This window comes from Pipistrellus hanaki (genome assembly GCF_964339955.1).
Source record: "Pipistrellus hanaki genome assembly, chromosome: 2".
NCBI classification, from domain to species: Eukaryota; Metazoa; Chordata; class Mammalia; order Chiroptera; family Vespertilionidae; genus Pipistrellus; species Pipistrellus hanaki.
In genome coordinates, this window is record NC_140504.1 from 198,811,275 (window position 1) to 198,839,201 (window position 27,927).

General features: G+C 69.8%; 1 protein-coding gene across 1 annotated transcript in view; it reads left to right on the forward strand.

The window, feature by feature from the left end:
- MEGF6 (multiple EGF like domains 6) overlaps nt 1-27,927 on the forward strand; it is a 60,628-nt gene that overhangs the window by 714 nt on the left and 31,987 nt on the right. Inside the window, exons 2-3 of the mRNA XM_084875730.1 lie at nt 655-789; nt 6,092-6,201. Of these exons, the coding sequence (XP_084731856.1) occupies nt 655-789; nt 6,092-6,201 (245 nt within the window). The remainder of the gene's footprint in view (nt 1-654; nt 790-6,091; nt 6,202-27,927) is intronic.

The window sequence follows — 27,927 nt, forward strand, 5'->3', positions numbered from 1 at the left end:
AGCGCTGGCTCCCGGGGGCGGGCCTGCCGGCGGGAAGGCTGCCGGGGGCTCCGGAGGGGCGGGCGGCCCATGCCTGGGCCAGGGCTCCGGTCCAGCTCCTCCCCAGGAGCGGGGCACCTGGCCACCAGGACCCCGGGCCACGCAGGACCCACGGGCCACCAGGAACCCGGGCCACGCAGGTAGGCGGAGGGCAGGCGAGTCCACGGCCGGGACCCCCGCCCTGGGCCGTGTGCTCCAGGGAAGGGAGGTCCCCGAGGTCTGCAAAGGGCATAGCCTCTGGGTCGGGGGCCTTCGGGCCAGAAATGTAAGCAGCCCAGGCCCCGTGCAGGTGACCTCTGCCGGACAGTCCTGTCTCCGTGACCCCGGGGAGTCGGCGTGTGGTGGGGAGCCCAGGGGGCCCTCGCCCAGGGCCGGTGTGGAGAGCCAGCTCCCTCCTGGGCCCCTGTCCTGAGCCCGGATGTGCCGTGGCCACCTGCTCCCCGGGGCCTGGAGTCTGCAGCAGGCAGGGATAGCGGGGGGCCTGTCTCTTCCTCCTGGACGGGGCAGGTGCTGGTCTGGGGCCCGGGGCCAGCAGACAGTGTGGGTGAGGGGTAATGAGGTGGGGGGCTTAGGGAAGGGGTTGGGCAGAGCCACTGACCCCGTCCTCTGCCCCAGGCCCCACGTGTGTGCCGAGCAGGAGCTGACCCTGGTGGGCCGCCGCCAGCCCTGCGTGCGGGCCTTCAGCCGCGCGGTGCCGGTCTGGAAGCCGGGCTGCGGGCGGCAGGCCTGGTGCCTGAGCCACGAGCGCAGGTACGTGGGCCGTGGGGAGCGGGGTGGCCGGGCGGGGGTGGTCCTGGCGCCGGGGCCACCTGTGCCCCCAGCCCCTCGTCTGCCTGAGGCCAAGGCCCCCCACCCCTCACCCCCTGCCCCCCAGGGCTGAGGCTGGAGCACAGCTGTCCTCTGGGCGGTGGGGATGGGGACCTGGTAGGAGGGGGGGACCGGTGGGGGAGGGGGGACCCGTGGGGAGGGTGTGGCCGCGGGGAGGTGGGCACCGGGCCCAGCCTGTGCGTTCCCGCTGGACTGACCCTGGCCTCGTGCCCGGGCCGGTGTGAAACCTTCTGTTGCTCAAGATTTTATTTCAAAACCAAATGTGGGGAGCGGCTTTGTGCACGCCTCTCCCTCCTCTTCCCTCCATCCCGCTGGGCCCCCGTTGCAGGGGGGGAGAGAGAAGGGGGGACGGGGAAGAGGGGGCTCCGGTTGGGCAGTGGGGGAGGTGGCACTGAATGCGTTGATGGGTGTGGCACCCAGCCCCTCGGAGGTTTGGGGGGGCTCCTGCACGGGGTGGGGGAGTCTTTTGAAGCTGCTGTGCCGGGGGCTCTGGGGCCCCTGCCCGCAGCCTCGTTTAAATGTCCACCTGCTGTGAGTCCGGAGCAGAGCGAGGGGTCCACGAAGCTGCCAGCGGTTCCCGGGGCAGGCGACTGGCCCCTCCCTCCCGGAACCTGGGTGGGCTGGGGACAGTCTGTGGTGGCTGGAGCTGGGGGGACACGGCTGCAGTGGCCTGCAGGTGGAGGCAGGGGTGCGGCTGGACACCCTACAGCACATATGTCAAACACAAGGCCTGAGGGCCAAATCCAGCCCGCCAGGCCTTGCAATGTGGCCCGCACCGCGCTGTCATCATTGCACTCGGCTGACAGTTTATGACATTGTCAGTTTATGACTGTTCAGTAAACCATTCGGCCCGCGATTTAGGCTGGATTTTAGATTTTGGCCCCTTCTCTGATTGAGTTCGACAACCCTACCCTACAGCATGGGGTGTGGCCCCCCCACCCCCCATGAGGGACATGCCCGAGGAGCCCTGGGCCCTCACCTGTCCCCAGATCTGCCCCCGTGCGTGTGCGTGCCGCGCAGTGGGTGTGCAGGTGGCACAGTGCATGTGCAGGCAGCGCAGTGCGTGTGCAGGCGGCGCAGTGCGTGTGCAGGTGGCACAGTGTGTGTGCAGCGGTACAGTGCATGTGCAGGCGGCGCAGTGCGTGTGCAGGCGGTGCAGTGTGTGCAGGCGGTGCAGTGCATGTGCAGTGGTGCAGTGCGTGTGCAGGCGGCACAGTGCGTGTGCAGGCGTCACTGTGTGCAGGTGGTGCAGTGCGTGTGCAGGCGGCGCAGTGCGTGTGCAGGTGGTGCAGTGCATGTGCAGGCGGTGCAGTGTGTGCAGGTGGTGCAGTGTGTGCGCAGTGGTGCAGTGTGAGCAGGTGGTACAGTGTGTGCAGGCGGTGCAGTGTGTGTGCAGTGGTGCAGTGTGTGTGCAAGTGGTGCAGTGTGTGTGCAGTGGTGCAGTGTGAGCAGGTGGTACAGTGTGTGCAGGCGGTGCAGTGTGTGTGCAGGTGGTGCAGTGTGTGTGCAGTGGTACAGTGTGTGCGCAATAGCACAGTGCATGTGCAGGTGGCGCAGTGTGTGTGCAGGCGGTGCAGTGTGTGTGCAGGCGGTACAGTGTGTGCGCAGTGGTGCAGTGTGTGTGCAGGCGGTGCAGTGTGTGTGCAGGAGGTGCAGTGTGCGCGCAGTGGTACAGTGCGTGTGCAGTGGTGCAGTGCGTGTGCAGGCGGCACAGTGCGTGTGCAGGCGGCACAGTGTGTGCTGGTGGTGCAGTGCGTGTGCAGGCGGTGCAGTGTGTGCAGGTGGTGCAGTGTGAGCAGGCGGTGCAGTGTGTGCAGGTGGTGCAGTGTGAGCAGGCGGTGCAGTGTGTGTGCAGTGGTGCAGTGTGTGTGCAGGCGGTGCAGTGGGCCGCACCATTCCTCCGGGCCCGGCCTGGGTGCTGGCAGCAGGAGCCGAGCCTCCGGGGCCCCGGGGAAGGCCCCCCGGTGCTGGGAGCTGCCGGGTGTCCTCATGTCCGTGTGGCCGGAAGGGGTCTGTTCCGAGCCGGGGTTTCCTGGGACGGCTCAGGAGGCCCGGGCAGAACCGGCTCCTCTGGTCTCCGCCACGTGCAGTCCCACGTGCAGTCCCAGGGCCCCAGGGAGCAGCCATGGTGGGGCAGCCGTCGGTGGCCGGCTCCACCCAGGGCTGCCCTGGCACCCGCTCCAGATGGCAGAGTCCCGCCGCTGTGTCCCCCCGCCCCCGCCAGGGTCCTGTAGGGCTTCCTCTAACCAGCGCCCGGTTCTGGGGGCCCAGCCGCCTCCCCCTGGGGCTCCTGTGTGCCCGTGTCAGGCCCCCCCGGAAGGCTGAGATTGCTGCCCACACAGAGGCCGTGCTGCTGGCTCACCCCCTGCCCCCCTCATCTCCCCCTTTACCCCCTGCATTCTCAGGAGGTCCCTGGGAAGCCCCTGAGCCCCCTGCCCCCCCTCACCCCATCCGGGCCGCCTCCTCCACCCACTTCCAGCACCTCAGAGCGCTTCCCCGACAGGCCTCAGCCCCAGGAGCCTCAGCCCCCCGGGCCTCAGCGGCACAGCCACCCGGAGGGAGCGCCAGGCTGGGAAAGGGCTGCCCCTCAGTGGGGTGCAGGAAGGAAGGAAGGAAAGAAGGAAGGGAGAGAGGAAGGAAGGAGGGAGGGAGGGGAAAGCGGGTGCTCGGGACACAGAGCCCACAGGCAGGCCTCCCACAGGCCCTGGCCCAGGCCCTGCCACAGGCCCTATAGGGGTACCCCGTGCTGCGGCCGGGGGTCCGGTGGCTGTAGGGGGAGGCTGGGCTCCAGCCTGGCGGTCCCCTCCTCCTGTGACAGGAGTCCCGTGGGCTGGCTCCCTGGTGGCGGCCGGAGCCGTTAGGGTCCCCTGTGAGCTGCAGGGGAGTGAGGGGTCCGCTCTCGGGGGCCTGGGCTGCAGGCCGAGGCCTGTCTGCAGGGGACATCGGGAGGGTGGAGGTGGCCGATGGCCGGGTCAGCGGGGCTTCCCGGAGGCGCGCGGCCCTGCACGTAGCCCGGGAGAGGATAAATATTTACGACGGAAGTCCAAACCGTCCCGCTGCGGGGTCCCCGCCGGCACAGGGGTTCCTGTCCTCCAGGCGGGACAGGCAGACCCCCCATCCCCCAACCCCGCCGCCGGCAGCACCCACTGGCTTCCTGGAAGCAGCCTGATTGTGGGGTCCAGGCCCCCGGGGCCACCGGCTCCCAGGCTGCCGAGCCCAGCACCCCGGAGCGGCCTTTGTTTACCGCAGCCCAGCCCTCCGGCCGCTCCCGGCTCAAGGGCCCTTGACCCCGTGGCTTCTGGCTGGTCACCTTCCTCCCCGCGGTGACCATGGTGGGAGCCGGGAGGGGCGCTGCCCGAAGGCTCAGGCTGCCGGCCAGTCCCCTCCTCTCGGTACCTCCCTGTCTCGTCCTCCCTGCCCCCCTCCTGTCCCTCCTGCACCCACACCCGCGTGCCCAGGCCACACAGACCCGGGCCCTTCCCACCAGGGGACCTGAGTGCTGGGCACCGAGTGGCCACCGCTGCCGCTGCTGTAACAGGTGGTGACAGGCGGGCGCTGAGACCACGGGCGCACTCGGGCCTGCAGCTGGAAGCCCCCTGACCGGGTGGGGGTCCCTCTGGAGGCTGGACGGGAGCCCGGTCAGGCCTCTCCCGGCCCTGTGGCATGGCCGTCAGCCGAGGTCCTGGGCTGGCGGCTGCCTCCCACCGGCCCGGCTCCGGGGTCCCCTGTCTGTGCCCGTTCCCTCTTCCATAAGGACCCTGGTTGTGGGACCCAGGACCACCTGGGGCCAGTGTGGCTTCGTCTGGACTCGGTGGCCCTGCCAAGGCCTGTCTCCAGATGAGGTCACATCCCAGTTCTGGGGGGGGGCCTAGACTCTGGGGGTACGGCTCAGCCAGCACAAGCGGTAAGAGACAGGTGGGGTGGGCAGGGGCAGGGGGCCTCTGTCTTGCGGTCAGCAGTGAGGGGGAGGTTTGGGGGAGGGGGAGCCAGGGTGGTGCCCGGGTGCCCACCCTCTGGAGAAGCAGGAATGGGCTTTGTGGGTGGGCAGAGACCCTCCTGATGCCCGAGGCCCAGCTGAGGAGCTGGGATAGGACCCCGGGGTGCGGGTGCCGCTGGGTGGGGTGCTGTGTGGGCCAGGCCCCCTCCGCCTCCCCCCGGCCTCTGCTCCAGGCTGTGGCCCAGGGGGTGCCCCTGGCTGGGCGTGGGTGCCCACTGGCTGTTCCACCAAGATGCCTGCCCCCGGGCCATGGATGGCAGAGACAGGGCAAGGCCGGGCGGGCAGGCTGCCGGGCTGGCTGGGTTCCCGGGGCCCAGCCTGGAGCTCCCCAGTTCTCAGCCTTCGTGAAGGCCGCACCCCACGTCTGAGGAGGAACCAGCCGGGGACCGAGGCCACTCCGGCCCCCAGGCTGCCCCCACCCGTAAGCCCTCTGCACCCCTCCCCCCGGCCCGTGCACCGAGCGCACTCTGTTACGTGGGAGCTCCTCCTGGCAGCCCGTCCGCTCAGCACACCCTCCTCCAGTGGTGAGGGCCTCCCTGTGGGCCCAGCGCGGGCTGTGGGCTCCGTGGTGAGCCTGTGGCTGAGAGCCTGGGGCCGGATGGGCACTGCCACGCACGGCCCGCCAGAACTGGGGCCATTGTGGAAGCGGGTCTTGCTCCTGAGCTGAGCTCTGGAGACTGACCCCCCCAGCCCTCCGAGACCTTCCGAGTGAGACCCGATGCCCCCCCGCAGGTGCCTGGCACCAGCCGGAGCTGGGGCTGCCGCGGGGGAGGGGCGTAGGCCATCTGGGCCGAGTGCTGTGGCCTGCACCCCGGGCTGCCTCGGACCCAGGCCTCCCACCTGCTCCCGCGTGAGCTGGCCAATTGAGAGACTGTAGTGCATGTATGTGTGCGCGCGCACGTGTGTGTGTATCTATGTATGTGTGTGTGTGTGGTGTGCGAGAGAGATGTGTGCCTGTGTGTGCACGTATGTTTGAGCATGTGTGCACGAGTATACGTGTGTGAACGTGTGTGGTGTGTGTGCGCGCACGGTGTGTGTATGTGTGTGTGTGCGTGCGGGGTGTGTATGTGTGTGCAGTGTGTGTGTGCATGGTGTGTGTATGTGTGTGCGGTGTGTGTGTGAGTATGTGTGCACACACGCACACATGCGCGGGGTCGGGGAGGGGTGGTGACAGCCGGATGCAGTGGGTGAGATGCGCCAGCGTGGCCCTCCTCCCGTCTCTTCTAGAACCGTCTACTTCACGGCCTACAGGCAGGTGTACGCCATGGAGGCCCAGCCCGTGCTCAGATGCTGCCCGGGGTGGAGCCAGCAGCCCGGCGACCAGGGCTGCCTCTCCGGTGAGTGCCCCTCCTGTGCCCCCTGCGGACACCAGACCTGCCTCCGAAGGGCCCCGTCTCCTGGCACTGCCCGCCTCCCCCCCTCAGCTGCCTGGGGTGCAGCGCCCCGTTTTCTGAAGCTGGTGGGCTGCCCCAGCCGCGTCCAAGCCACGCCTCCTGCCAGCGCCTCTTGACCCAGCGATCACGGGAGGAGCTGGGACCGCCCTGCGCCCATGTGGCCGGCGGGAGGCAGCTGGCGGCTGGGGCTGGCACCATCTGGAGGGGCTCTCTGAGCCTGGTCCGGGCTCAGTGTCTACCGCCGAGCCCACATCCCGCCTCCAGAAGGCCGAGCTGCACACAGGGCCCTGGACTCGGGGACACGGGGCCCTGGACTCAGCCCTGTCTGCCCAGTGGAGTCGCTGCCTCCCGACGCCGGCACCCCCACTCCTGGTGGACGCAGCGGTGGGGAGCGCGGTGCCAGGTGCAGGCAGGCACGAGCCGGAGGCTCTGAGCGGTGCGGCCGGGCTGGAGTCGGGGCGTCGGGCCCAGTGGGCGGCTGGGACCCCCCTGCTTCGTGGAAGGGTGGGGCTCACGGCCGAGGCGCGCGCAGGAGGCTGCCTGGCCTCACCAGCGTCTCCCGCCCCCGGAGAGGCAGCCTGACGCCTGGTGACCCTGACACTGACAGGCACCCGTGCTGTGAGGGGCTGGGCCGGCTCCCCACGTCCAGGCCTCGCTGGGTGGCCGGGACGGGACCGGGCGTCAGGGGCTGTGTCGCCGCCGTCCTCCGGCCACATGGGTGAGGGACCTGAGGTGACCTGCAGGGCGGGGAGAAGAGGGGGGGAGGAGGGTGTTTTCTCAGGAGAGGAAATGAATGACTCTCCGGAAGGGAGTGAGGGGCGGAGGGCGGAGGGCGGGTGGACGCTGGCCAGCTGCCCTGGGGGCGTCCGCCCAGCCGCCCCGTCCGGTCTGAGAGCGCGGGGGCTGCTGTGGCCGGCCTGGCGGCGGGGAACAAAGGGGGCCGTTGAGTGGGGGCCGGCAGACATCAGAGCCGGGCCCCCTCCGCTCCGCTGGGGGCTCCTTGGCCTCCACAGTGATGGGGGCTGTGTCCCTGCCCCGGGCTGAGTGGGGGGCTGGCCTGTCCCCCGGGAGGGACGAGGCGGGGACGCGGCGGGGGCTCCTGGCGGGGGCGGGACCAGGCAGGTCCTGGCGTGCCCAGCAGCCGGCTGTGTCTGGTTTCTCCCGGCTCTCGGAGTGGCCGTCCGGGATTGGGTGGGAGGAGCAGCCGGGAGGCCAGCCTGCAGGGGTGGGGTGCAGGCTGGGGACACAGGATGGGGTACAGCGGTGTGGGTGTAGGAGTGGGGATGTGGGTTTTGGCAGGTGGGGCCTGAACCCCCTGAGGATGGCAGAACCTGAGGTTCCTCATCCCGGGGTGGGGCCTGGGCTGGCACCCCTCCCCGGCCAGCCTGGCCTCCCAGAGGGGAGAGCTGGGCTGGCAGCAGGGTGGGGGGTGGGGAAATGAGGGTCTCAGTCACTAGACCTGGCCTTGGGGGTCCAGGTTGTCACATCTGCCAGGAGACATGGGACAGGGTCCCCTACGGGACAGGGTGCCCACTGGACAGAGTGCCCACGGGACGGGGTTCCCTACGGGATGGGGTGCCCACGGAAGGGTGCCCACGGGACAGGTGCCCACGGGACAGGTGCCCACGGGACAGGTGCCCACAGGACAGGGTGCCCACGGGAACGGGGTGCCCACGGACGGGTGCCCACGGGAACGGGGTGCCCACGGGACGGGTGCCCACAGGATGGGGTGCCCACGACGGGGTCCCCACGTGTATCCGGGACTTGGAGCTTGGCCTCCTGGGCTGGTAGTTTTAAAACCCCGTGTTTAGGGGCATTTACTTGTCTGGGCTTTGGGCTCTGTCTGTCTCCGGGAAAAGCCCGTGTGTCCTGTCGGGCCCGGGGCGGGCTGGCAGTCGCCGGGTCTCGCCCTGGGTGGGTGCGCCCCCCCCTCCCCCGGTCCCATCTGGGGTCCAGCAGCACCGCGGGGGGTCCCGGAGGGGCTGGGTCCGAGGCTGCAGGGCTGACAGGCTGCAGAGCTGCGGCTGGTTCTTCGCTGTCCAGTCGGACACAGCTCGGCTCCGAGGGCGCTGGCCCCTCCTTCCCTCCCTGCCTCGCCCCCTCGCCAGTACCTGCTGTGCTGTGAGCGCTGGGTGCAGAGGGGCCGCGGGCAGTGCCGGCCGGGGTGCCCGCGTCACGGGGAGGCAGGCTGCCGGCCGACACCGGGGCTGGGACGCGGAGCCAGGCCACGAGGGCACCTGTGGGGGTGGAGGTGAGGGCGGGAGCGGGTGTGGAGCAGGCAGGGGGACATGGGGGCGGGAGAGTGGGGGGTCAGTGCTGGCCGCTGGCGGTGTCTGGAGCTGCCCTGCCTCTCTGCTGGGAGTGCTTCCGCCGTGAGCCAGCCCTGCCTCTGCCTCCGGCTCTGGCTCAGACGCCCTCGTGGCCGAGCGAGCAGGTGCAGGAGCCGGCGCTGCCCAGGGGCATCTGGTGCTGCTTGGCCCCTCCTGGCTGCCCTGCCGACGGGCATCGGGCTCAGAGTTCCCTGGGCTCCCCAGGCTGGTGAAGGGCCCACGTGGGCAGCAGGGGGGGGAGCTGGGTCAGCCGGCTCTGCTTCCACCCTCCCAGTTCTTACCCTCTGCCTTCCCCTTGTCTCTCCCTCATCCCTCCAGCCCTTCCAGACCCTTCTCTCTGTCCCAGGCCAGGCTCTCCGTGTGGTCAGGCCGGTGCAGGCGGGTGGCCCAGGAGCAGCTGACACCTGCTGCCCGTCCCCTGCACCTGCCACGTGGCTTCCCCGTTCCCGGGGCCTGGAGGCGCAGGCGTGTGCGTGCTGGTGCCAGGCCGGTGGTGCTGGTGCCGGCGGTGCTGGTGCCGGTGGTGCTGGTGCCGGAGGTGCTGATGCCGGCGGTGCTGGTGCCGGTGGTGCTGGTGCCGGCGGTGCTAGTGCCGGCAGTGCTGGTGCTGGGTCGGCGGTGCAGGTGCCAGTGATGCCGGGCCGGTGGTGCTGGTGCCAGGCCGGCGGTGCTGGTGCTGGTGATGCCGGGCCGGTGGTGCTGGTGCCGGCAGTGCTGGTGCCGGGCCGGCGATGCTGGTGCCGGCGATGCTGGTGCCCGTGGTGCTGGTGCCGGGCCGGCGGTGCTGGTGCCGGGCCGGCGGTGCTGGTGCTGGGTCGGTGGTGCCGGTGCCGGGCCGGCGTTGCCGAGCCGGGCGGGGAGAAGGCCTGGGGTCCGAGGAGAGAAAATAGCAGGAAGCTCATCATGGTGTTGAGGCTCCTCGGAGAGGCCCTGGGCAGCAAGGTGACCGGGGGGTGACTGGAATGAAAGGTGCTCCCTGGGCGGCCGTGTTGTGCGGCCGGCCTCCCGGCACAGTGGCCTCGCACACACGCCCGGGGGCACCGACCCTCTGCTGTTGGGGTTCACGTGTCCCTGCTCCGCGGATCTGATCGCCACCTCTGTCCCAGCTGGCTAACAGGTTTTTAAAAACATACTTTTACTGATGTCAGAGAGGAAGGGAGCGGGAGAGAGAGAAACATCAATGAGGAGAGAGAATCGCCGATCGGCTGCCTCCTGCACGCCCCACACTGGGGGATCGAGCTGTCACCCGGGCATGAGCCCTGACTGGGAATCGAACCCTGACCTTCTGGTTCATAGGTCAGTGCTCAACCCCTGAGCCAGGCTGACGAGGCTGGACAACAGATTTTGCTGGCCCCTCAGGGTGTTTCAGCCAGAGCAGCCCTGGGTCCCGGCTCCCCCTCCTCCAAGAACAAGGGGAGCAGCTGTACCCCCAGGCCCCGCACACATACCCTGGGGTGGACACAGCCCTGACTCCGTGTGGCTGGCTCAGCCCGGGTGGGAAGGCTGCGGAGGGAGGCAGCGGGATGGAGGGATGCTGGGATGGGGGGGTGCCGGGATGGGGGGTGCTGGGATGGGGGGGTGCAGGGATGGGGGGGTGCAGGGATGGGGGTGCAGGGATGGGGGGTGCCGGGATGGAGGCGTGCTGGGGATGGAGGGGTGGGGGGGTGCTGGGATGGAGGGGTGCTGGGATGGGGGGTGCAGGGATGGAGGGGTGGGGGGTGCTGGGATGGGGGGGTGCCGGGGATGGGGGGTGCAGGGATGGAGGGGTGCTGGGGATGGAGGGGTGGGGGGATGCTGGGATGGGGGGTGCGGGATGGGGGGTGCAGGGATGGAGGGGGTGCTGGGGATGGAGGGGTGGGGGGTGCTGGGATGGAGGGGTTCTGGGATGGGGGGTGCTGGGGATGGAGGGGTGCTGGGATGGGGGGTGCTGGGGATGGGGGGGTGCTGGGATGGAGGGGTGCTCAGGATGGAGGGGTGCTCAGGATGGAGGGTGCTGGGATGGGGGGTGCTGGGATGGGGGGTGCAGGGATGGGGGGGTGCAGGAATGGGGGCTGCTGGGGATGAGGGGTGGCGGGGAGGAGGGGTGCCGAGCCAGCTCCAGGGGTGCATGCGAGGGGCCTGGGGAAGGAGGGGCCTGCGTCCAGGAAGCACTCCCACAGCGGGGTAAGCAGTCCCTGCAGGACTTCTCAGAGCCTTTGTTGTGCTAATGAGCACAGTCGGGAGACAGAGGGTGGTGTGTTCCAGGAGTTCTCTGAGAAGGAAGGAGTGAATGAGACAATGGGACAGTGTCCCAGCACAGCTGGGAAGCGCAGGCCAGGTGATGCCTGGCAGAGTCCACGGCTGCTGTGCAGGCGCTGTGCAGGCGCCGGTCAGGGTGAGGGCGCCGGTGAGCAGAGACCAGCACCCCTGTTCTCGGGGCCTCGTCCTGTGGAGAGGCAGGCGGGGGGAGGGATAAATGGCATGCAGGCGGTGGGAAACTCCGGAGAAAGACGAGGGATGGGGCGCAGAGCCTGCTCTGTGGGGCCCGGGGAGGCCTGCCCCCTGCCCTCGCACGGCGGCCGGGTGACTGGGCGCGGCCTGGGGCTGCCTGGGGAAGAGGTCCCGGCGGAGGGAGGGAAGGTGAGGCCATAGGTGCTTGGTGCGGTCTCGGCCACCGCCCACCCGGCCCCTGGATCAGCCCATCCACCGCGCCCATGGCCTCAGCATCAGCAGCCTGGTTCTCCCTGCCCGGCGGCCTGGCCGCCCTCTGCCTTCCTGCCTCTGCGCTCACTTTCCCTTTTCCGTTCGGGCCAGTCCCCCGCCCCGCCCCGTGGGAACGGGCGAGCTGGCCGCCCCAGCCGGGCCCAGCCGGGCCCAGCCGCACCTTCCGTCGGGGCTCAGCTCGGTGCTCTCTGCTCTCCTTTCGCTCGGTGTGGGCCTGCTGCCCGGCACCCCAGTCTGCATCCGGCAACCGCCCCCGGAGCTCTGGACAGTGACTCTCCCGCAGCCTTGCCTGCCCTCAGTTCATTCATTGCCTCCCTCATTCATTCACTCATCCACTCACTCATTCACTCATCCATTCACTCATCATTCCCTCCCTCATTCATTCACTCATTCATTCACTCATTCACTCATCCATTCACTCAACATTCCCTCCCTCATTCATTCACTCATTCACTTATCCATTCACTCATCCATTCACTCAACATTCCCTCCCTCATTCATTCACTCATTCACTTATCCATTCACTCATTCACTCATTCACTCATCATTCCCTCCCTCATTCATTCACTCATTCACTCATCATTCCCTCCGTCATTCATTCACTCATTCACTTATCCATTCACTCATTCACTCATCCATTCACTCATCATTCCCTCCCTCATTCATTCACTCAATCACTCATCCATTCACTCATTCACTCATCCATTCACTCATCATTCCCTCCCTCATTCATTCACTCAATCACTCATCCATTCACTCATTCACTCATCCATTTACTCATCATTCCCTCCCTCATTCATTCACTCATTCACTTATCCTTTCACTCATTCACTCATCATTCCCTCCCTCATTCATTCACTCATTCACTCATCCATTCACTCATTCACTCCCTCATTCATTCCCTCCCTCATTCATTCCCTTCCTCATTCATTCCCTCATTCATTCCCTCCCTCTCTCATTCACTCACTCATTCACTCACCCATTCACTCATCATTCCCTCCCTCATTCACTCATCCATTCACTCATTCACTCATTCACTCATCCATTCACTCACTCACTCATCCATTCACTCATTCATTCATTGACTCATTTATTCACTCACTCATCCATTCACTTGATCACTCACTAATTCACTCATTCATTTCCTCATTCATTCATTTCTTTACTTTCATTCACTCACTCGTTCACCCACTCATTTGTTCACTCATTCACCCATCATCCATTCACTCATTCATTAACTCATTCACTCACTCATTTATTCATTCATTCACTATTCATTTATTCATTCATTCACTCAGTCACTCATTCATTTATTCATTCACTCATTCATTCATTCACTCATTCATTCACTCACTCACTCATTCGCTTATCCACTCGTTCATCACTCAGCAGCATTTACTCCACATCTGAGTGTCTCTGAGGGACGTGGAGGTGAGGAAGGTGGTGGGATGGGTGGCTGCTCTCACCCTTTCGCGGGAGGGGCCGTGAAACGAGCTGCTGCCCCCTAAGTGCTTTGGTCCGTCGGGGGGCGCTGTGGTGGAAAGCCACCAGAGGGTCCACCGGACCTTGACCACATGCGGCCATAGGGGGCAGTGTGTGAGCCAGGAAGCAGAGCTGGGACCAGTGACCTCCGGTTTGGGGGCTCAGTCCTCGGGTGGTCCCGGCTGCGGTGGGAGGCCTGGGTCCCTTCCACGCCTGAGCCTCTCCCATGGGTGCTTTGTGGTGGGGGCCCCGGGACGGTCCTGCAGGCGGGCTCACGGCCTCCTCTCCTCTCTCCGCAGCCGAGTGCGGCGCCAGCCTCTGCCTTCACGGCGGCAGCTGCGTGCCCGGCTCCGCCCCGCGGTGCCGCTGTGCCCCCGGCTTCCAGGCGCCCGCTGCCAGTATGGTGAGTGCGCCTCCGCCGGCTCCGGGCTCAGGCCGAGGGCGGGGCCCGTGTGGGTGGGGGCACCGAGAGCCTGGGTGACTGTCATTCTCCAATGCCCTCCCCCCAGCCCACGGGGTTGTGGGAGGAGGGGTGACTCAGACGCCTCTGCGCCCATCACTTAGGGCCCCCGTTGGACCGCGCCCCCTGTGGGTGGACAGCAGCGCAGGGACGGGCAGGGACCGCGGGGTCCCCGGGCGGTCAGGACGGCTCGGCCCAGGGTCTCTGAGCTCCATGTCCTCGGTGTCGGAGGGGGGCCGGGACCTCCCTGGGCCGCGGCGGGAGGAGATGGCAGCGCACGGGCGCCGCGGCCTGACCCCCTGAAGACCGAGTCTGGGGAGATGCCAGCGGGCGCTCGGTCGGACGGCGCAGAGAAGGTGGGGGCGGCGTTTCCATCCGGGCGCGCCCGCGGGAGGAGCCGCCAGGAGCTCCGTGAGCGCCGGTGGCCGCGGTGCTGGGGGCTGGCTCGGGGCTGGCAGGAGCTGACGGGGCGGGAGCTGGCTCTCAGGCCCCGTGGGAACGGGCGCAGGGCCCGCCGCCCCACGCCCGCACTCCCGGGTTTCCGGGGCTTTGAACTGGCCCCTGGGAGCCCGGGCTCCTTCCGGGTGGACGGCGGGTGGACGGCGGCCGGCATCCTGAGCGGAGCGTCCACGCTCCGGACGCCCAGCGGCAGCCGGGACCAGGAAGCTGTGGGGGCGGGAGCCCCGCTGGAGGAGGGGAGCCTGCACCGTGGCTGGTCCTGCGTGTTCACGAGCGGTGCCCGCCCAGCGCCCGGCCGAGGGCAGGGTGCGGGAGGTGCCGGCAGCTGCCGCTCCGATGGCTCCGGAGCTTCTGTCTGAGCTGGGCTCCGTGTCCGGGGGGTGGGGTTGGGGAGGGGATGGACTCCCGGTGGTTGGGTCCCCGCTCGCCTGTCTGGGCTGCCCACGGTGCCCACCCGGAGCAGGCTGGGTGGCCGGATGGGCCGCGCCTCCTCTCGGGCCGTCCTTAGGGGGCAGGTGGGCGAGCGGTGCTCGGAGGACCGGCTCTTTCCGGCTGCCAGAGGGGGGTTCCGTCGGAAGCACAGCCCTGGGGCCGGACCGGGCTGCGGCTGGGCTGTGGGTCCCTGTGTGTGTGCGTGTGTGTGGTGTGTGTGTGTGTGCGTGTGTGTGTGTGGGCCCCGGAGTGGCCTGTCCTCGGTCACATCCTCTGAGGAGTGGCAGCGACCCCCGAGGGCCCGGCCCACGGTCCCCTCCCGCCGGCCTGGCCCGGAGCCGCCCTGAGCCACGGGCCGAGCTGTGGTGTGAGGGGCGTGGGGGAGTGTGGGCACCGTGTGGGGTCAGCCACCCCTTCCTCCCCTCAGCCCCCGGCGGCCCTGGCCCCTCCGTCCGGGCCGGTCTCTGCACGCTGGGCATGTTAACTAACCCCGGCGATAATTGGTTCCAGTTTTGAAAATAAAAACCACGTTTTTTCCTGGTTCCCCAAATTCTCTCACTTGAACAAAAGCGAGGGGGGGGGGCGGGATCTGCTAGTGGATGGTGAGCAGAGGGGGAGGGAGCCCCAAAGAGCCCTGGCCCCCTCCCAGGCTCCCCTCCAGAGGGCTGCCTCCCGCTCTGCTCCACTCCCCCCTCCCCCTCCCTCCCTCCCCTAACCTTCCCCCCTCCCCCCTTCCCCTTTCCCCCTCCCACTTCCCCCCTCCCTCCCTCCCGTAACTCTTCCCCTCTCCCCCCTTCCCCTTTCCCCCTCCCACTTCCCCCCTCCCTCCCTCCCCTAACCCTTCCCCTCTCCCCCTTCCCCCTCCCACTTCCCACCTCCCAGCCCAGGGCTTTCTGCCCAAGAGCAGGAGGGGCCTGTGTGGGCGGCTTGGAGGTGGGGGTGGGGGTGAAGGGTGGAGGTGGGGGTGAAGGGTGGAGGTGGGGTGAGGGTGGAGGTGGGGTGAGGGTGGAGGTGGGGGTGCAGGATGGAGGTGGGGTGAGGGTGGAGGTGGGGTGAGGGTGGAGGTGGGGGTGCATTGTGGAGGTGGGGGTGAAGGGTGGAGGTGTGGAGGGTGAAGGGTGGAGGTGTGGAGGGTGAAGGGTGGAGGTGTGGTGGGTGCGGGTGGAGGTGGGTGCGGGTGGAGGTGAGGTGTGGGGGGTGATGGGGAGACACTGGGAGTGGAGCCAGGAGCAGGAGGTGCCAGGCGGGCGGAGCCCCGGCTTGGGCTCAGGGCGGCCGTTTCTGACCGGGCCCTGAGGCTCCCTTGGCCCCTCGCCCGGCCGGCCCGGGCGCTGCTGCTGGTCTGGGCGCCCGCCCTGGGCACACCCGCCCGGGCCTGGCTGTCCGCTCCCGGGGGGGCACTCACCAGGCCCCTCGCTCCCTTCTGCTCGCTCCCCGCCGAGTGGGCAGAGCAGCCGTGGGCTGTGCACACGCCCCATCGGCTGCCCTGCACCCCGCCTCTGAGGACAGACCCGGTCTCCCGGTGCAGACCGCGGGGTGCATGGGGGAGAGGGCGGCTTTGACAGGCACCCCAATCGGGCAGGTGCCCCTCTGCCGCTCAGCCTCAGCCTGCCCGCCCGCCCGGCGCTGGGGCAGGAGGCCGCCGGGCTGCAGACTGTCTGCTCCCGCTGGGGCGGGGCGGGGAGGTGGGGACAGCCCACAGCAGAGCCCAGCTGCTCTCCCGGCTCCGGGAGCGCGGCTGGCGGGGGGCCTGGTGGGGCCGGTGAACGTTAATTACCAGGTCCCCCCCCGCCCCCACAAAGGCGCTCTGTCCTCCGTTCGGCTGTGCCCCGGCTGCTCTGTGCAGAGGGGGCGTGGGCCTTCCCGCCTGGATTTCTGGGACAATCTGGGCGGGAGGCGGCAGAAGGCAGGCCGCCAGGCGCGCAGGGCTGAGGCTCCCCCTGCCTCCCCCCGCGCCCCCGCTGGGCGTCTCCCGTGCCCCCCGCCCTCCGGGGCTTGCTGTCCAGGCAGGATTGAGGCTCAGGGTCAGAGGTCACGGCCTCCTCCTCTCCAGGGCTGCCCCTGGCTAGAGGCCCCGCCCTCTGTGTGTGAAAGGATCCTGTGCCCTGTGACCCTGCCCCTGGGCCACCTGTCCTGCCCTTCCCAGCCTGGGTGAACAGGCCCCCACCCTCTCCCCGCCCCCAGGCTGGGTGCCGGGGTCGGTGACGGCGCGGTTTGGCGGGCAGCGCGGCCGGGCAGGCTGGGTGCGGGGACGCTGTGTGGGGTGAGGGAGCTGGGGTGGTGCCTGGAGGCCGTGCTGCCCAGGGTCCCTGTGCGGGTCCCAGACTGCCCGGGCCGGGGGATGGGCAGCGACACGTCCTTGGGCACGAGGGCCTGTGGGCTGGGCAGACCCTCCCTGGCAGCCGGGCGGAGCGGAGCCAGGCAGCGGCGGACTGACAGCGAGCGCCCTGAGCGGCCGGCGCGCTGCTCTCAGCGGAAAGGCCGGCCCAGCGAGGGGAGGGGGCTGTCCTCGCCTCCCTCCCGGCCTTCCCCGCGGGGGGCAGAGGGCCCCGTGCTCATGGCGCCGGTGGTGAGCCCGGCCGGGACACCCTCACCAGGCGGCCGGCCCCCGCCTTCCAGCAGGGGGAGGCAGCGGGGGGCTGGGGCAGCGTGGGGGGGCGATCCCTGTGCTGGGGAGACCCTCCGGCCCCGAGAAAGTGTGTGTGAAGAGCGAGCCTCCCTGCTCCCGCCAGAGGGGGCGCCGCCTGTCAGACCCCCCTCCCCTCCAGAACCTGCCCCAGCCCGGGACCGTGCCTGGCACGCACCCACCCGGCCCTTAGTGCAGCACCAGGGTGGCTGTGGGGGCGCCCTGGGGGTGACCCTGCAGGGGCGGCCCTCCCGCCTCCCCCGCTGCTGCCCACAGCCTGGGGGAGGTGGGCGCTGGCCGCCCGGAGCCTCACTGGCGGGCAGAGTCCGGGGGACGTGCTGCTGGCCGCTCTCAGGGTCCAGGGCCGTGTTCAGGGTCCCGGCCACGCCCGCCTCCCTCCCCGCCCGCCTCCCCCTCCCCCCGCCCGCCTCCCCCCAACCCCGGCCCGCCTCCCCCCCGGCCCGCCTCCCCCCCCCCCCCCGCCCGCCTCCCCCCCCAGCCCGCCTCCCTCCCGGCCCTCCTCCCTCCCGGCCCGCCTCCCTCCCGGCCCGTCTCCCTCCCAGCCCCTCTCCCTCCCAGCCTCCCTCCCAGCCCGCCTCCCTCCCGGGGAGATTAATGAGGGTCCTGAGGGGGAGTCTGGTCCCGGCTCCAGGCTGCATTCCAGAGCAGCCGCCCTGCCCGGGCCAGGCGGCCAGGGGGCCTGGGCAGCATCAGGGAGCCAGGCCCGCTGATAACAGGGCGGGCGGGGCTGGGCGGGGCGGGGCGGCCAGGCTGTGACTGTGGGGCCAGGAGCAGCGGTGGGAGTGGGGGCACATCACCCCTCCGTTTGGGGCAGGACACAGGGAGCTTCCGAGGGGGGTTCCACGGGGGGAGGGGGCTCCCCAGGCAGCCCGGGTCACAGGGCTCAGGAGAGAGGGCGCTGTGCCCAGGCCCCTCCCCCTGTGCTGCGGGACCCCGGGTTCTGCTGTTGGAATGAGTGAGTGGACGAACGAATGAATGAACAAATGAATGACGTGGCGGCTCACTCACACCCCTGCTGGCCCCCAGTTCACCTGCCTCCCTCCGCCTCTCAGTGCAGAGCCAGCTGGCGGTGCTCCCGCCCCCTCGCCCTGCCTGCCCTTCCAGAACTTTCCCCAGCCCCGGACTCTGGGAGCACAGCCACAGGCAGGCTAGGCCTCACAGACCTCCTGGGCGGGCTCCTGCCCCAGCACGGCCCCACCGGCCTCCCCTGCCTGCAAGGTCAGGACGGGCCACTGGCTCCCCCTGGTGGCAGGGAGAGGCCAGAGCATGCGCAGGGGCTGCCTGGGATTTCGTGTCAGTGGTGACCGGCAGGGACAGAGTGGCCGGCTCCCGCACGTCCTCACCGGCTCCTGACGCCAGTCCCGCCGGCAGCGCCTGGTGTCCCGGCCGAGGCCTGAGGGACACGGGGGGAAGCAGAGGACGAGAACCTGACGGGCAATGGGGAGGGGGGGTGTGGGTGTGCACCGTACTGGTTCACTCCCTCCCTCCTCACTCGCTCACCGTCCATCACTGCCCGCTCTGCGAGCTGGGGAGGGGCAGTGACCAGGCCTGGCCGGGCCGGGCAGCCGCTCTGTGGGGGGCTCTGTGCCTCGACAGCCACCTAACCTGTCCCCGAGGCCACAGCTCCGGGCCTGCACGGACCTGCCCCTGAGTGGCTCTGAGTGATGGAGGGTTCGGGTGGGCGGCACAGGCCCCGGGGAGGGGCGGGGTGCGTGCCCACACATGCCCTCTGCTGTGCGGGCCCAGCGAGGCCTCGGGAAGCGCCCTGTGGGCCGGGGGAGGGGGTGCAGGTGCGAGCAATCAGGGGGCGGAAGGCCGGGTGCATCAGGAGGCTGCCCCAGAGGGCTCCTCTGGCCGCGTCCGGGGGGCTCGCAGGAAGACGAGCCGACGGCCCAGGGCGAGTCTTGAGCGGGGCAAGCTGCTCGCCCGCCTGTGCGGGCCACCAGGGGGAGCCAGTGGCCCGTCCTGACCTTGCAGGCAGGGGAGGCTGGTAGGGCGGGTGAGCAGCTTGCCCCGCTCAAGAGCCCCCGCACACCGGTGTGCGGGAGGGGGCCGGTGTGCGGGGGCTCTTGCAGGTCCGGGATCAGCTGGCCAGAGGGCAGGCGTGTCCAGCCTGCTTTACCCCGGGGGCTGGGAGGCAGCAGGGCATCGATCCAGGTGCTGGAGCTCAGCCGAGAGCTCTCATCTAGGGCACAGAGATGTGCACGCACAGACGCACATCTGTGTGCGCAGGCACACATGCTCATGCATGCACAGCACACACAGGCACATACACTGGTGCACACGTGCACAGGGTGCTCTTGCAACTCATGCACACAATGCACACACATTTGCACACACACGCAATATATGCACACAACACAGGTGCACACACGACACACACGAGTGGTACACGTGTATATACACATGTACTTAGTGTACAGATGCCGATCCACATGTGCACACGTAAGCGTGCACGCACACGCACGCACACAGAAGACGTGGGCTGAGGGTAGGAGCCTTTCCCAAGCTTCCCCCCGGCGTGGGGCGCCGGCCCCCGCTGCAGCGGCTGCTGAGCCAGAGCCGAGCCGTCGGAGGGGGAGCGGAGACCTGGACATTGGGGAACCGAGGAATGTTCTTGGCTCCTTCGGGCCCCTTTACGTTTTGTCTGTTTTCTGGGAAACACATGGAAAAGCCCCACTTCCACATTTTTGGAGCTGATTTGTATAAACAGACCTGATAAGGTTCAGCGTAAACAGAACTCCGGGCGCAGGCAGGGGGGCACGGCGGCCGCGAGAGGCGCCCTGGCCCGTGTGCCCCTCCCCCGCTGTCCTCGGCCGTCCACTCTCCGGGCCACGGGCGGTCATGGGGCCGGCCCCACGGTGGGTGGCCTGGGCAGGTCCCCAGGGTCTCCATCTCCCCGGGGCCTCAGTCACCGGCAGCGGGCAGGTGTCTGACGGCCCGCGAGCCCTTGGCCTCCTCGGCCTCAGCCCTGACGGTCTGTCACCACCGCGCGGTGCTGGGCGTGGGCCTGGGCGGACGTGGGGCCTGGGCGGACATGAGGGGCTCCCCTGGCCCGGCCCTGGGTGCTCTGCCTTCAGGGACACTTGCATGCCCCTGCCGCTGGGTTCTGCTCGGGCCCCTTGGGGCCCTCACCTCGACGGCCTGACCTCCGGTGGTGCCTGGCCCCCTGCGGGCGGCACCCTCTGCTCAAGGCCTGGCTCTTTCTGCCGTGGCCCCGGGCACAGCCCTGCCAGCCTCTGGCCCGGGGCCGGACCACCTCCCGTCTGAAGGCCATGCCCTGCTGGGGGCTGCTCCTTCTGGGACCCCTCCCCCCCACCGCCTGCCACAGACAAGGGCCGTTCGGCAGGTGCTTCCTGAAAACGTGACATTCACTTGACCCTGGGCCACGTCTGTGCCTGTGCCTGGGGCTCAGGGGCCCCAGAACTGACCCCTGCCCTCTGGACCCGTGGGTGCGGGCCTGGGCCTGGCGGCGGCCTCCTGGAGGGGTGCACCGGGGACCTGGGGAATCCAGTGCGAGTGATGCCTGTCCGAGGGTTTCTAGGCGACCCACTCTTGGTTTCCATGGTTGCCCCGGAAACCACAGATGGGGACCTTCCAGCCTCCTTAATGCATGTGCTCCCTGGCTCCCTTCTCTGCTGGGTCAGTTTCTGGAGCAGCCACCAGGGGGCGATATTGCACCAGCACAGCTGGGTGCGTTCCAGTTGGATGTTGGACAGACCAGAAAGATGTGCCCTTCAGACAGCCTGAGAGTGGGCGGTGGCTGTGGGGCAGGGCGTGGCCGTGGGGCAGGGCGTGGCCGTGGGGCAGGGCGTGGCCGTGGGGCAGGGTGGACAGAGGTCCAGTGGGGAAAGCTCGCTCACCCAGCCCGGAGGGAAACCCTGAGCGTTCTGAGCCGTACCCACCGGGCGGCGCTGCAAAGCCTCCTTTGTGAGCGGAGGGTCCACGGGCTCCTCCTCCTCCTCCTCCTCCTCCTTATTCTTCTTCTTTTTTTTAAAATATATTTTATTGATTTTTTTACAGAGAGTCAGGGAGAGAGATAGTCAGAAACAACAATGAGAGAGAAACAACCAGCCGCCTCCTGCACTCCTCCCACCGGGACGTGCCCACAGCCTAGGTACCTGCCCTTGACTGGAATCGAACCTGGGACCTTTCAGTCTGCAGGCCGACTCTTTATCCACTGAGCCAAACCGGTTAGGGCCACGGGCTCCTTCTGATGGCCAGCTGTCCGCGGTACCTGGCCCGGGCCTGGCCTTCAGAGGGGTGGAGAGCACAGCCTACAATCTGCACACCCGCCGGGGCACCACCCCCCCCCCCGCCTCCCCCAATCCCGTGGAGCGGAGCGGCCTCTGAGCCCGTCTGAGCGGACTCGGCCGCTGGACACCCGGGAGGCCTCCCTGATGCCCCTGCTGGCTTCCTCCCGGACCGCCCACCTCTCCTGGGCTCCCTCGCCCCATCGGCTTCCCCTCCCTGCCTGACCCCTGGGCCCTGGCAGGGGGGCTGGCACCTGTGGGCACGCTGCAGTGCCTGCTGCCGGGTGAGAGGAGGGGCCCTCCAGCTCGCCCTGCGGGGTGAGGGGTGGGCCTGCTGGGGGGTGAGAGAGGAGGGGCCCTCTTGCTCCCCCTGTGGGGTGAGGGGTGGGTCCCAGGGCGGCCAGAGTGTGCTGGCTGCGGGGCGGGCTCTGAGCTGCAGGACGGAGAACCACCGGTGCCCTGGCCTGGCAGCCCTGCCCCTCAGTGGCTGCCCTCCCAGCCACGGCCCCCCGGCCCGGAGGCCAGGGGCACGAGGCCAGGGGTGAACTCTGAAGAGGCGTGTTCTTTCCCGTCTCAGAGGCCATACTTACCCGAGCTGCCTTCTCTGTCTCCTGCTGCCCTGACGGCACCGTGAGCGGGGCGGCCCCAGGGTGCTGGCGGTCCGGGTCCCCTCGGGTCTCACCAGGCTGAGCCCCCCGCCCCCCGCCCCCGGCAGGACCTGGGTGCGCCGGCTCCTTCGGGGTCTGGAGGCCACACAGGCCCCCCATCCTCAGGCTCAGAGCCGGCTCGGCGGCCCCGCTGACCTTGGCCCGGCCCCAAGTCTTTTCCTTTCTCTCGGACTTCTCCTCTCCCACCCCCTCGCCCCCTCGGGAGGCCTGTGGGGACCCCTGGCCCGCCCATGCCCCCGGGACCCTCTCCCTCCGGCTCCCCGCTCTGCACTCCAGACCCACAGGCCCCTGAGGGACAGCGCCCGGCCGGGGTCAGGATGTGAGTGCCCGGGGCTGCACGCTGCGGCCACAGTAACTGAACGTGGGGGACGGGGAGAGGGTGCAGCCTCGCCCCCCGCCCAGCGGGACTGCAGTGTCCCCCGGGCCAAACCGGGGGGGGGGGCGCCCCATCCTGAGCTCCAGGGCCTCCCGCCTCCTCCCTGCAGGGTTCCGGGCAGGAGGGGGACCCCTCTGTGCTCGGAGGCCTCCCCCTCACTCGGCCCCCCTCCTGCCCGCCGTCAGGAGCCGCCGGGAGCTGGTGGGTGAGCCGGTGCAGGCCGCAGTGCCCTTCCTCACGGCTTCCGCCGCCCCTGCCGGCTCTGGTGCCGGAGGAGGTAACTGCACACCTAACGCCGTCCAGTGCGTGGTCCCGGGCCTGCCAGTTGCCACGGCAACCACCTCACAGGCGTGTGCCGTTTCCTGCCTCAGGAGCTCACGGTGGTCTCTTCGGACCGAGGCCGAGGAGCTCCGTCTGGGCCCGGCCGCTGGCTTCACACCAGCTCCGGTTCCCGAGGGCTCCCGGCCCCACGGCCCGGCCCATGGCCTGTCCGGGAACCGCTGGGCATGGGGGCCGAGCGGGGACCCAGGGGATGTCCCGTCGGCACGCGGGGACCACGCAGCGCCGGGTGGGGTGGGCCGAGCACACCTGCTCCGGCCGCTCGGGGACCCGGGACCCTGTCACCGGGGGACAGAGCGGGGCGAGAGCAGGTGGTCGCGGTGGGTTCCTGGGGGGCGGGAGGGGGCAGCTTCCGGGGTCCGGGCGGTGCAGGCCCCTCCTGAAGGCTGTTCCCGCCTGGCCGGCTGGGCCTGGCTGCCTCCTGCCTCCCCCGTTGGCGGGGGCCCCGGGAGCCTGAGGTTCCGGGACAAGCCGGGGCGGGTGCCGCCTGGCAGTGCCATGAAGGAGAGCTGGGGGGGGGATGGGGGTGCTCCGTGCGCCCCGAGGGGGCCCAGCGTGTCCCTGACGACCCCACAGCCCGAGGGAGAGTGGGCGGGGGCTGGGCCCTGGGCTGGGCTGCTTCCGGCTGTCATTCTGCCCCGAATGGCCCTCCGTCCTCGGGGCCGCCTGCCTCACCGCCTCAGATGGGAACTGAGGCCAGAGGCGTTGACCAAGGCCGTGTTTGCCCAGCAGCTGGGACCCAGCCTGTGGGAGCCCCCCGCTCCCCCCTCCCCCGCCCCCCCCCCCGGCTTTTCGGGCGCTGCCTCGCCTGAGGGAGCAGAGTGAGGGCGGGGGGCCTCCAAGCACAGCAGGGTCCCGCTCCTGCTGCTGTCAGGCTGGGTGTAGGGCTGGCGATGTCCGCAGCCCGGGCCCTGCAGGAGGAGGCGGGAGGCCCGGGAGCTCAGGATGGAGCAGCCTGGGTTTGGCCCAGGGACACCGGACGCTGAGTTCGCACTCAGAGCCGAGGGGACAGGTGTCTGCTGTCGGTGCGCCGGGCCTGTGGTGCTGTCGAAGCCGGCCCCCAACCCTCCCTACTCCCCCCCAGCCCCTCCCGCTGTGCCAGGACCCGCCCTCGCCCGGCTCCAGGGCATTTCTGGCCCCTGGCAGGAGCCCGGGCCCTTCTGCCCCTCGGCCTGACCCTGCCAGGGGCCTGGGGACACCCCTGCTCTGCCCCCCCCCCCCCCGCATGTCCCACCCTTGCAGCTGGTCCCCGGGCACCCTCCCGCGCCGCTGGTGTCTCTCGTTTCCTGTCTGACCCCCGGGTGCCCGCCCCCAGGCTGGCTCAGGGCCCCCACCAGGGCCCGTCGTACCTGTCAGGGCTGGAACCCCTGCCCACGATGCAGGGCGTGTGGGAAGGGGTGAGGCAGGCGGGCGGCGGTGGCAGCGCAGGCCCTGACCCGTCCGGGCGGGAGGCGCGGGCACGGAGCCTGCAGAGCCTGCTCGCCCCGGCGGGGGTCCCGCCCCCTGAGGAAGGGGGTGGCCGGCCTGGGGGTGGGACGTTCTTGGGGAGATAGCCCCCCTCCTGTCCTGGGAAGGGGCTCCCCACCTCGGTGCCGCCTTCCGGAACCCTCTTCCCGGGCTGGGCCCTGCTGGCCTTCAGCCCAGCACGGAGGGGCGGGCTGCCCGTGCCTCTCCGGGGAGACCCCGGGGGAGCCCCTGGCAGCTCGGGGCCCCATGCAGCCCCAGCGTGGGCAGACGCCCCGTCCCGGCCGCTCGGGACCTCGTCTGTCTGCGGAGCCCGCACGGCCCCCAGCGAGCCGTCTGCCACCCGTGGGTGCCATGTGGGCGCCCGCCTGCCTGGGCGACCCCGGCTGCGGCGGCCTCGGCTCCTCACAGGCAGGGCCTTTGTTTACTTATTATTATTGTTATCTCTTTTTATTGACTTCAGAGAGGAAGGGAGAGAGAAACATCAGTGATGAGAGAATCGTCGATCGTCTGCCTCTTGCACGCCCCACACTGGGATCCAGCCGCAACCGGACATGTGCCCCGTCCGGAACCGAACGGTTCATAGGTTGATGCTCACCCGTGGAGCCACGCCAGCCTGGCACAGGCAGGGCCTTGACACCCGGGCTCCTGGCAGGTGGCCCACAGCCTGGGGGGGCATGCGGGAGGGGGTCACCCTCCCCACGGCCGGGTGAGCAAGGCCTGGCACCCCCTGCCCACGGGTGACCTTGGCGACCTTCCAGCGTGTCCAGCCCCCGTTCCGCAGTGAGCCTCCCCCCGCCACGGGCCGGTGGGACCCGGCCGGGCCCTGGGCGCCCCTCCCCCGCCTCTGCTTACATCGCCCAGCGGGGGGCGCAGGAGGCGGCCTGGGGAGGGGGCTCAGAGGGTGGTGCTCCCACCACCCGCCCCTCTCCGGAGGCCTGCAGTGCGTGTTTGCTCAGACGGGTGGGCTGGAGCCCAGGCCGAGGATGGCACGGACCAGCGGTGGCAGCCGGACCCCGGGCTCAGTCCAGCCGGCGTGTGGAGACCGTCTCTGCCCGGGGCCCGGGGCCCGGGGCCCAGGGGGAGGCGCTGAGCCGTGTGGCAGCCTCCACGCCAGGCAGCTGGGAGGTCCCGTGGGCCGGGGCCCGCCCCCTGGCGGCCTGCCCTCCTGGCTGCCCCCTGAGCGGCTGGAACGGCCGACAGCTTCTGGGTGCCTCGCCCCGGGCCTGGCCTCCGCGCTGCCCCCGGTCTGGCCGCGCGGGAAGCCCTGGGCGCTGACCCTGGGCGGGCCGCCTCCGCTGGCCTTGTGGCTCGGTGGGAATTCCCAGAAAACCCCGCTGCTGGCCGTGGCTGCCGGGCTGAAGTTAGCATTCCAGCGGTCCCCAGGGGATTCCGCCTCAGCCGTTCCCGTGGGCCCCGGCCGCCCCTGCCCCCTGGCTGCCTGGGTCTCCGGGGGCCCCTCCCGAGGAAGGACAGCCTGTCCTGGCCACAGCGAAGCCTCAGGGCCTGGGCGTGGGCCCGGGGCGCCAGGCAGGGGCTGCTCCGGAGTGGCCGGGACAGTGACCTCCGTGGCTGTGCCGATGGCCGTGCCTGGTCAGCACGGCCCCTCCTGTGCCCATCGCGTGGCACGTGCGTGCGGTGGGGTGGCCGCTCGTCCGGGTGCCAGAGGGACTGGCAGGTGCCAGTTTACAGGTGGGTGTCGCCCCTCGGGGTCCTGCCTGGAGGGTGGGGCTTGCCCGCCTCCTCCGGGCCAGGGGGGTCAATGGCGAGGGGTCTGAGGCCCTGGCGTGGCCGTGGCTGGGGGATCCTACGCGCTCACGGCTTCTCCCCGCAGACGTGGATGAGTGTACCATCGGCCACGGGGGCCGCGAGGGCCGGCGCCCTCCTCTGGGGCGGCTGAGGTGGGCCCGCCTACCCACGCCCTGCCCCACGGCCACCGCTTACCCTTAGGCTCCGCTGAGGGGTCCTGGGTGGTGCCCAGCCCCGCACCCAGCCCCCTGCCAACCCCGTACCCAGCCCCGCGCCCAGCCCCGTACCCAGCTCCGTGCCAACCCCGTACCCAGCCCCGCGCCCAGCCCCGTACCCAGCTCCGTGCCCAGCCCCGCCATGGCTGGTAGGCTGTCAGCACAACCGAGAACAGACAGGAAGTTCTTGAGGGGAGGGGAGAGAGGAGGAGAGAGCGGGGGGGGGGGTGGGGGGGCTGAGGTGGGATATCTGCTCACCCCTTCGCCTGCCCGGCCCTGCCTGGCCGTGGGCTCGGGCGGCGGATCGGGCATCTGCTTCCGCTCAGGGTCAGACAGTGGCTGCCGCCCCTCCCAGCGCTTCCTTCCCGCCACGAGCACTGTCCAGCTGGGGGCCAGCTGGGCGCCGTCTGTCCAGTCTGCCGAGGTCGGGGCAGGGGACGGCCTGCTGGGCGGGTCTAGGTGGGTGTGGGGCTGCACAGGGTGGCCTTCTGACCCCTGTTCACCCAGGACCTGGGAGCCTGTGCCTCTGGGGGTGCAGGAGCAGGGCTGGGTGAGGGGAGGGGGGCAGGAGCAGGGCTGGGTGAGGGGAGGGGGGCAGGAGCAGGGCTGGGTGAGGGGAGAGTGCAGGAGCAGGGCTGGGTGAGGGGAGGGGGGCAGGAGCAGGGCTGGGTGAGGGGAGGGGGGCAGGAGCAGGGCTGGGTGAGGGGAGAGTGCAGGAGCAGGGCTGGGTGAGGGGAGGGGGGCAGGAGCAGGGCTGGGTGAGGGGAGGGGGGCAGGAGCAGGGCTGGGTGAGGGGAGGGGGGCAGGAGGCAGGGCTGGGTGAAGGGAGGGGGGCAGGAGGCAGGGCTGGGTGAGGGGAGGGGGGCAGGAGGCAGGGCTGGGTGAGGGGAGGGGGACAGGAGCAGGGCTGGGTGAGGGGAGGGGGGCAGGAGCAGGGCTGGGTGAGGGGAGGGGGGCAGGAGCAGGGCTGGGTGAGGGGAGGGGGGCAGGAGCAGGGCTGGGAGAGCATCACCCGCCGAGCGATGGCCTCACTGTGACCCCTCTGTGAGCTGCGCCCGTTGGGGTGGCAGAGCCCCCAGGCCTGTACCCTGCCTGCAGGGCTCGCTGAGGGCAGGGGAGTTGGGCGGGTGGGGGGGGGGGGGAGGAGAACCCCTCCCTAGACCCCGTGTAAGGAGGGGCCCGGCCTCCAGCCCCCTCTGCCAGCAGTGCCCTCTAAGGTGGGCTGACGCGCTGGTGTGGGGAAGAACCAGGGTCCGAGGCCAGGCCAGGCCCGGGGCTGGCTCCCTGGGAGTGTCCGATGCCCCTCACCCAGACCCAGGGCACCCGCGGGCCACAGAGCCCGGGCCACGGCGCCCACTCCACGGACAGGACAGCCCTCCACAGCCCCTCCTCCGGGGCTGGGCTCGGACACCGCAGGAGCTGTGGTTGCCTGTCCCCCTGCAAGCGGGCCTCCCTGAAACGGAGGGCGCAGGGGCGGCCACTGGCCACGTGCGAGCAGAGCCGACGGGAAACCAGGGTGTCATGGGGGAAGCCGCTCCGCTGGCCACACGGGAGGGCAGTGCGCGGAGCTGATGGCGGGTGAGCGCAGAGCCCGCGGGGCTGGTGCAGGGGCCGGGCCAGAGGGCGCCCGGCCTCACTCCGGAGTGTGGCCAGGCCCAAGTGGACTGTGTATGTGCATGCACGCATGTGTGCATGTGCGTGTGCGCGCGTGTGAGCATGTTTTTGTGTGTGAGAGCACGTTTTTATGTGTGTGCGTGTGGGGGAGAGCATGTGTGTGTGTGAGCATATGTGTATGTGTGAGTATGTGAGAGCATGTGTGTATGTGTGAGTGTGTGTGAGAGCATGTGTGTGCACGTGTGTGAGATGTTCTGGGAGACCCTCCTGGAGCAGGAGCCGTGTACTTGCTCACCAGAGCAGCAGTGCTGCCCGGGAGTGGCGTGTCCCAGGCTAGGCTGCTGCTCCCGTGGGCGTGGCTGTGGGGCCAGTGCTGCTCCCGTGGGCGTGGCTGTGGGGGCCGTGGCTGTGGGGGCCGTGGCTGTGGGGGCCGTGGCTGTGGGGCCAGGCGCCCCGGCCTCGGGCAGGTTTTCTCCTG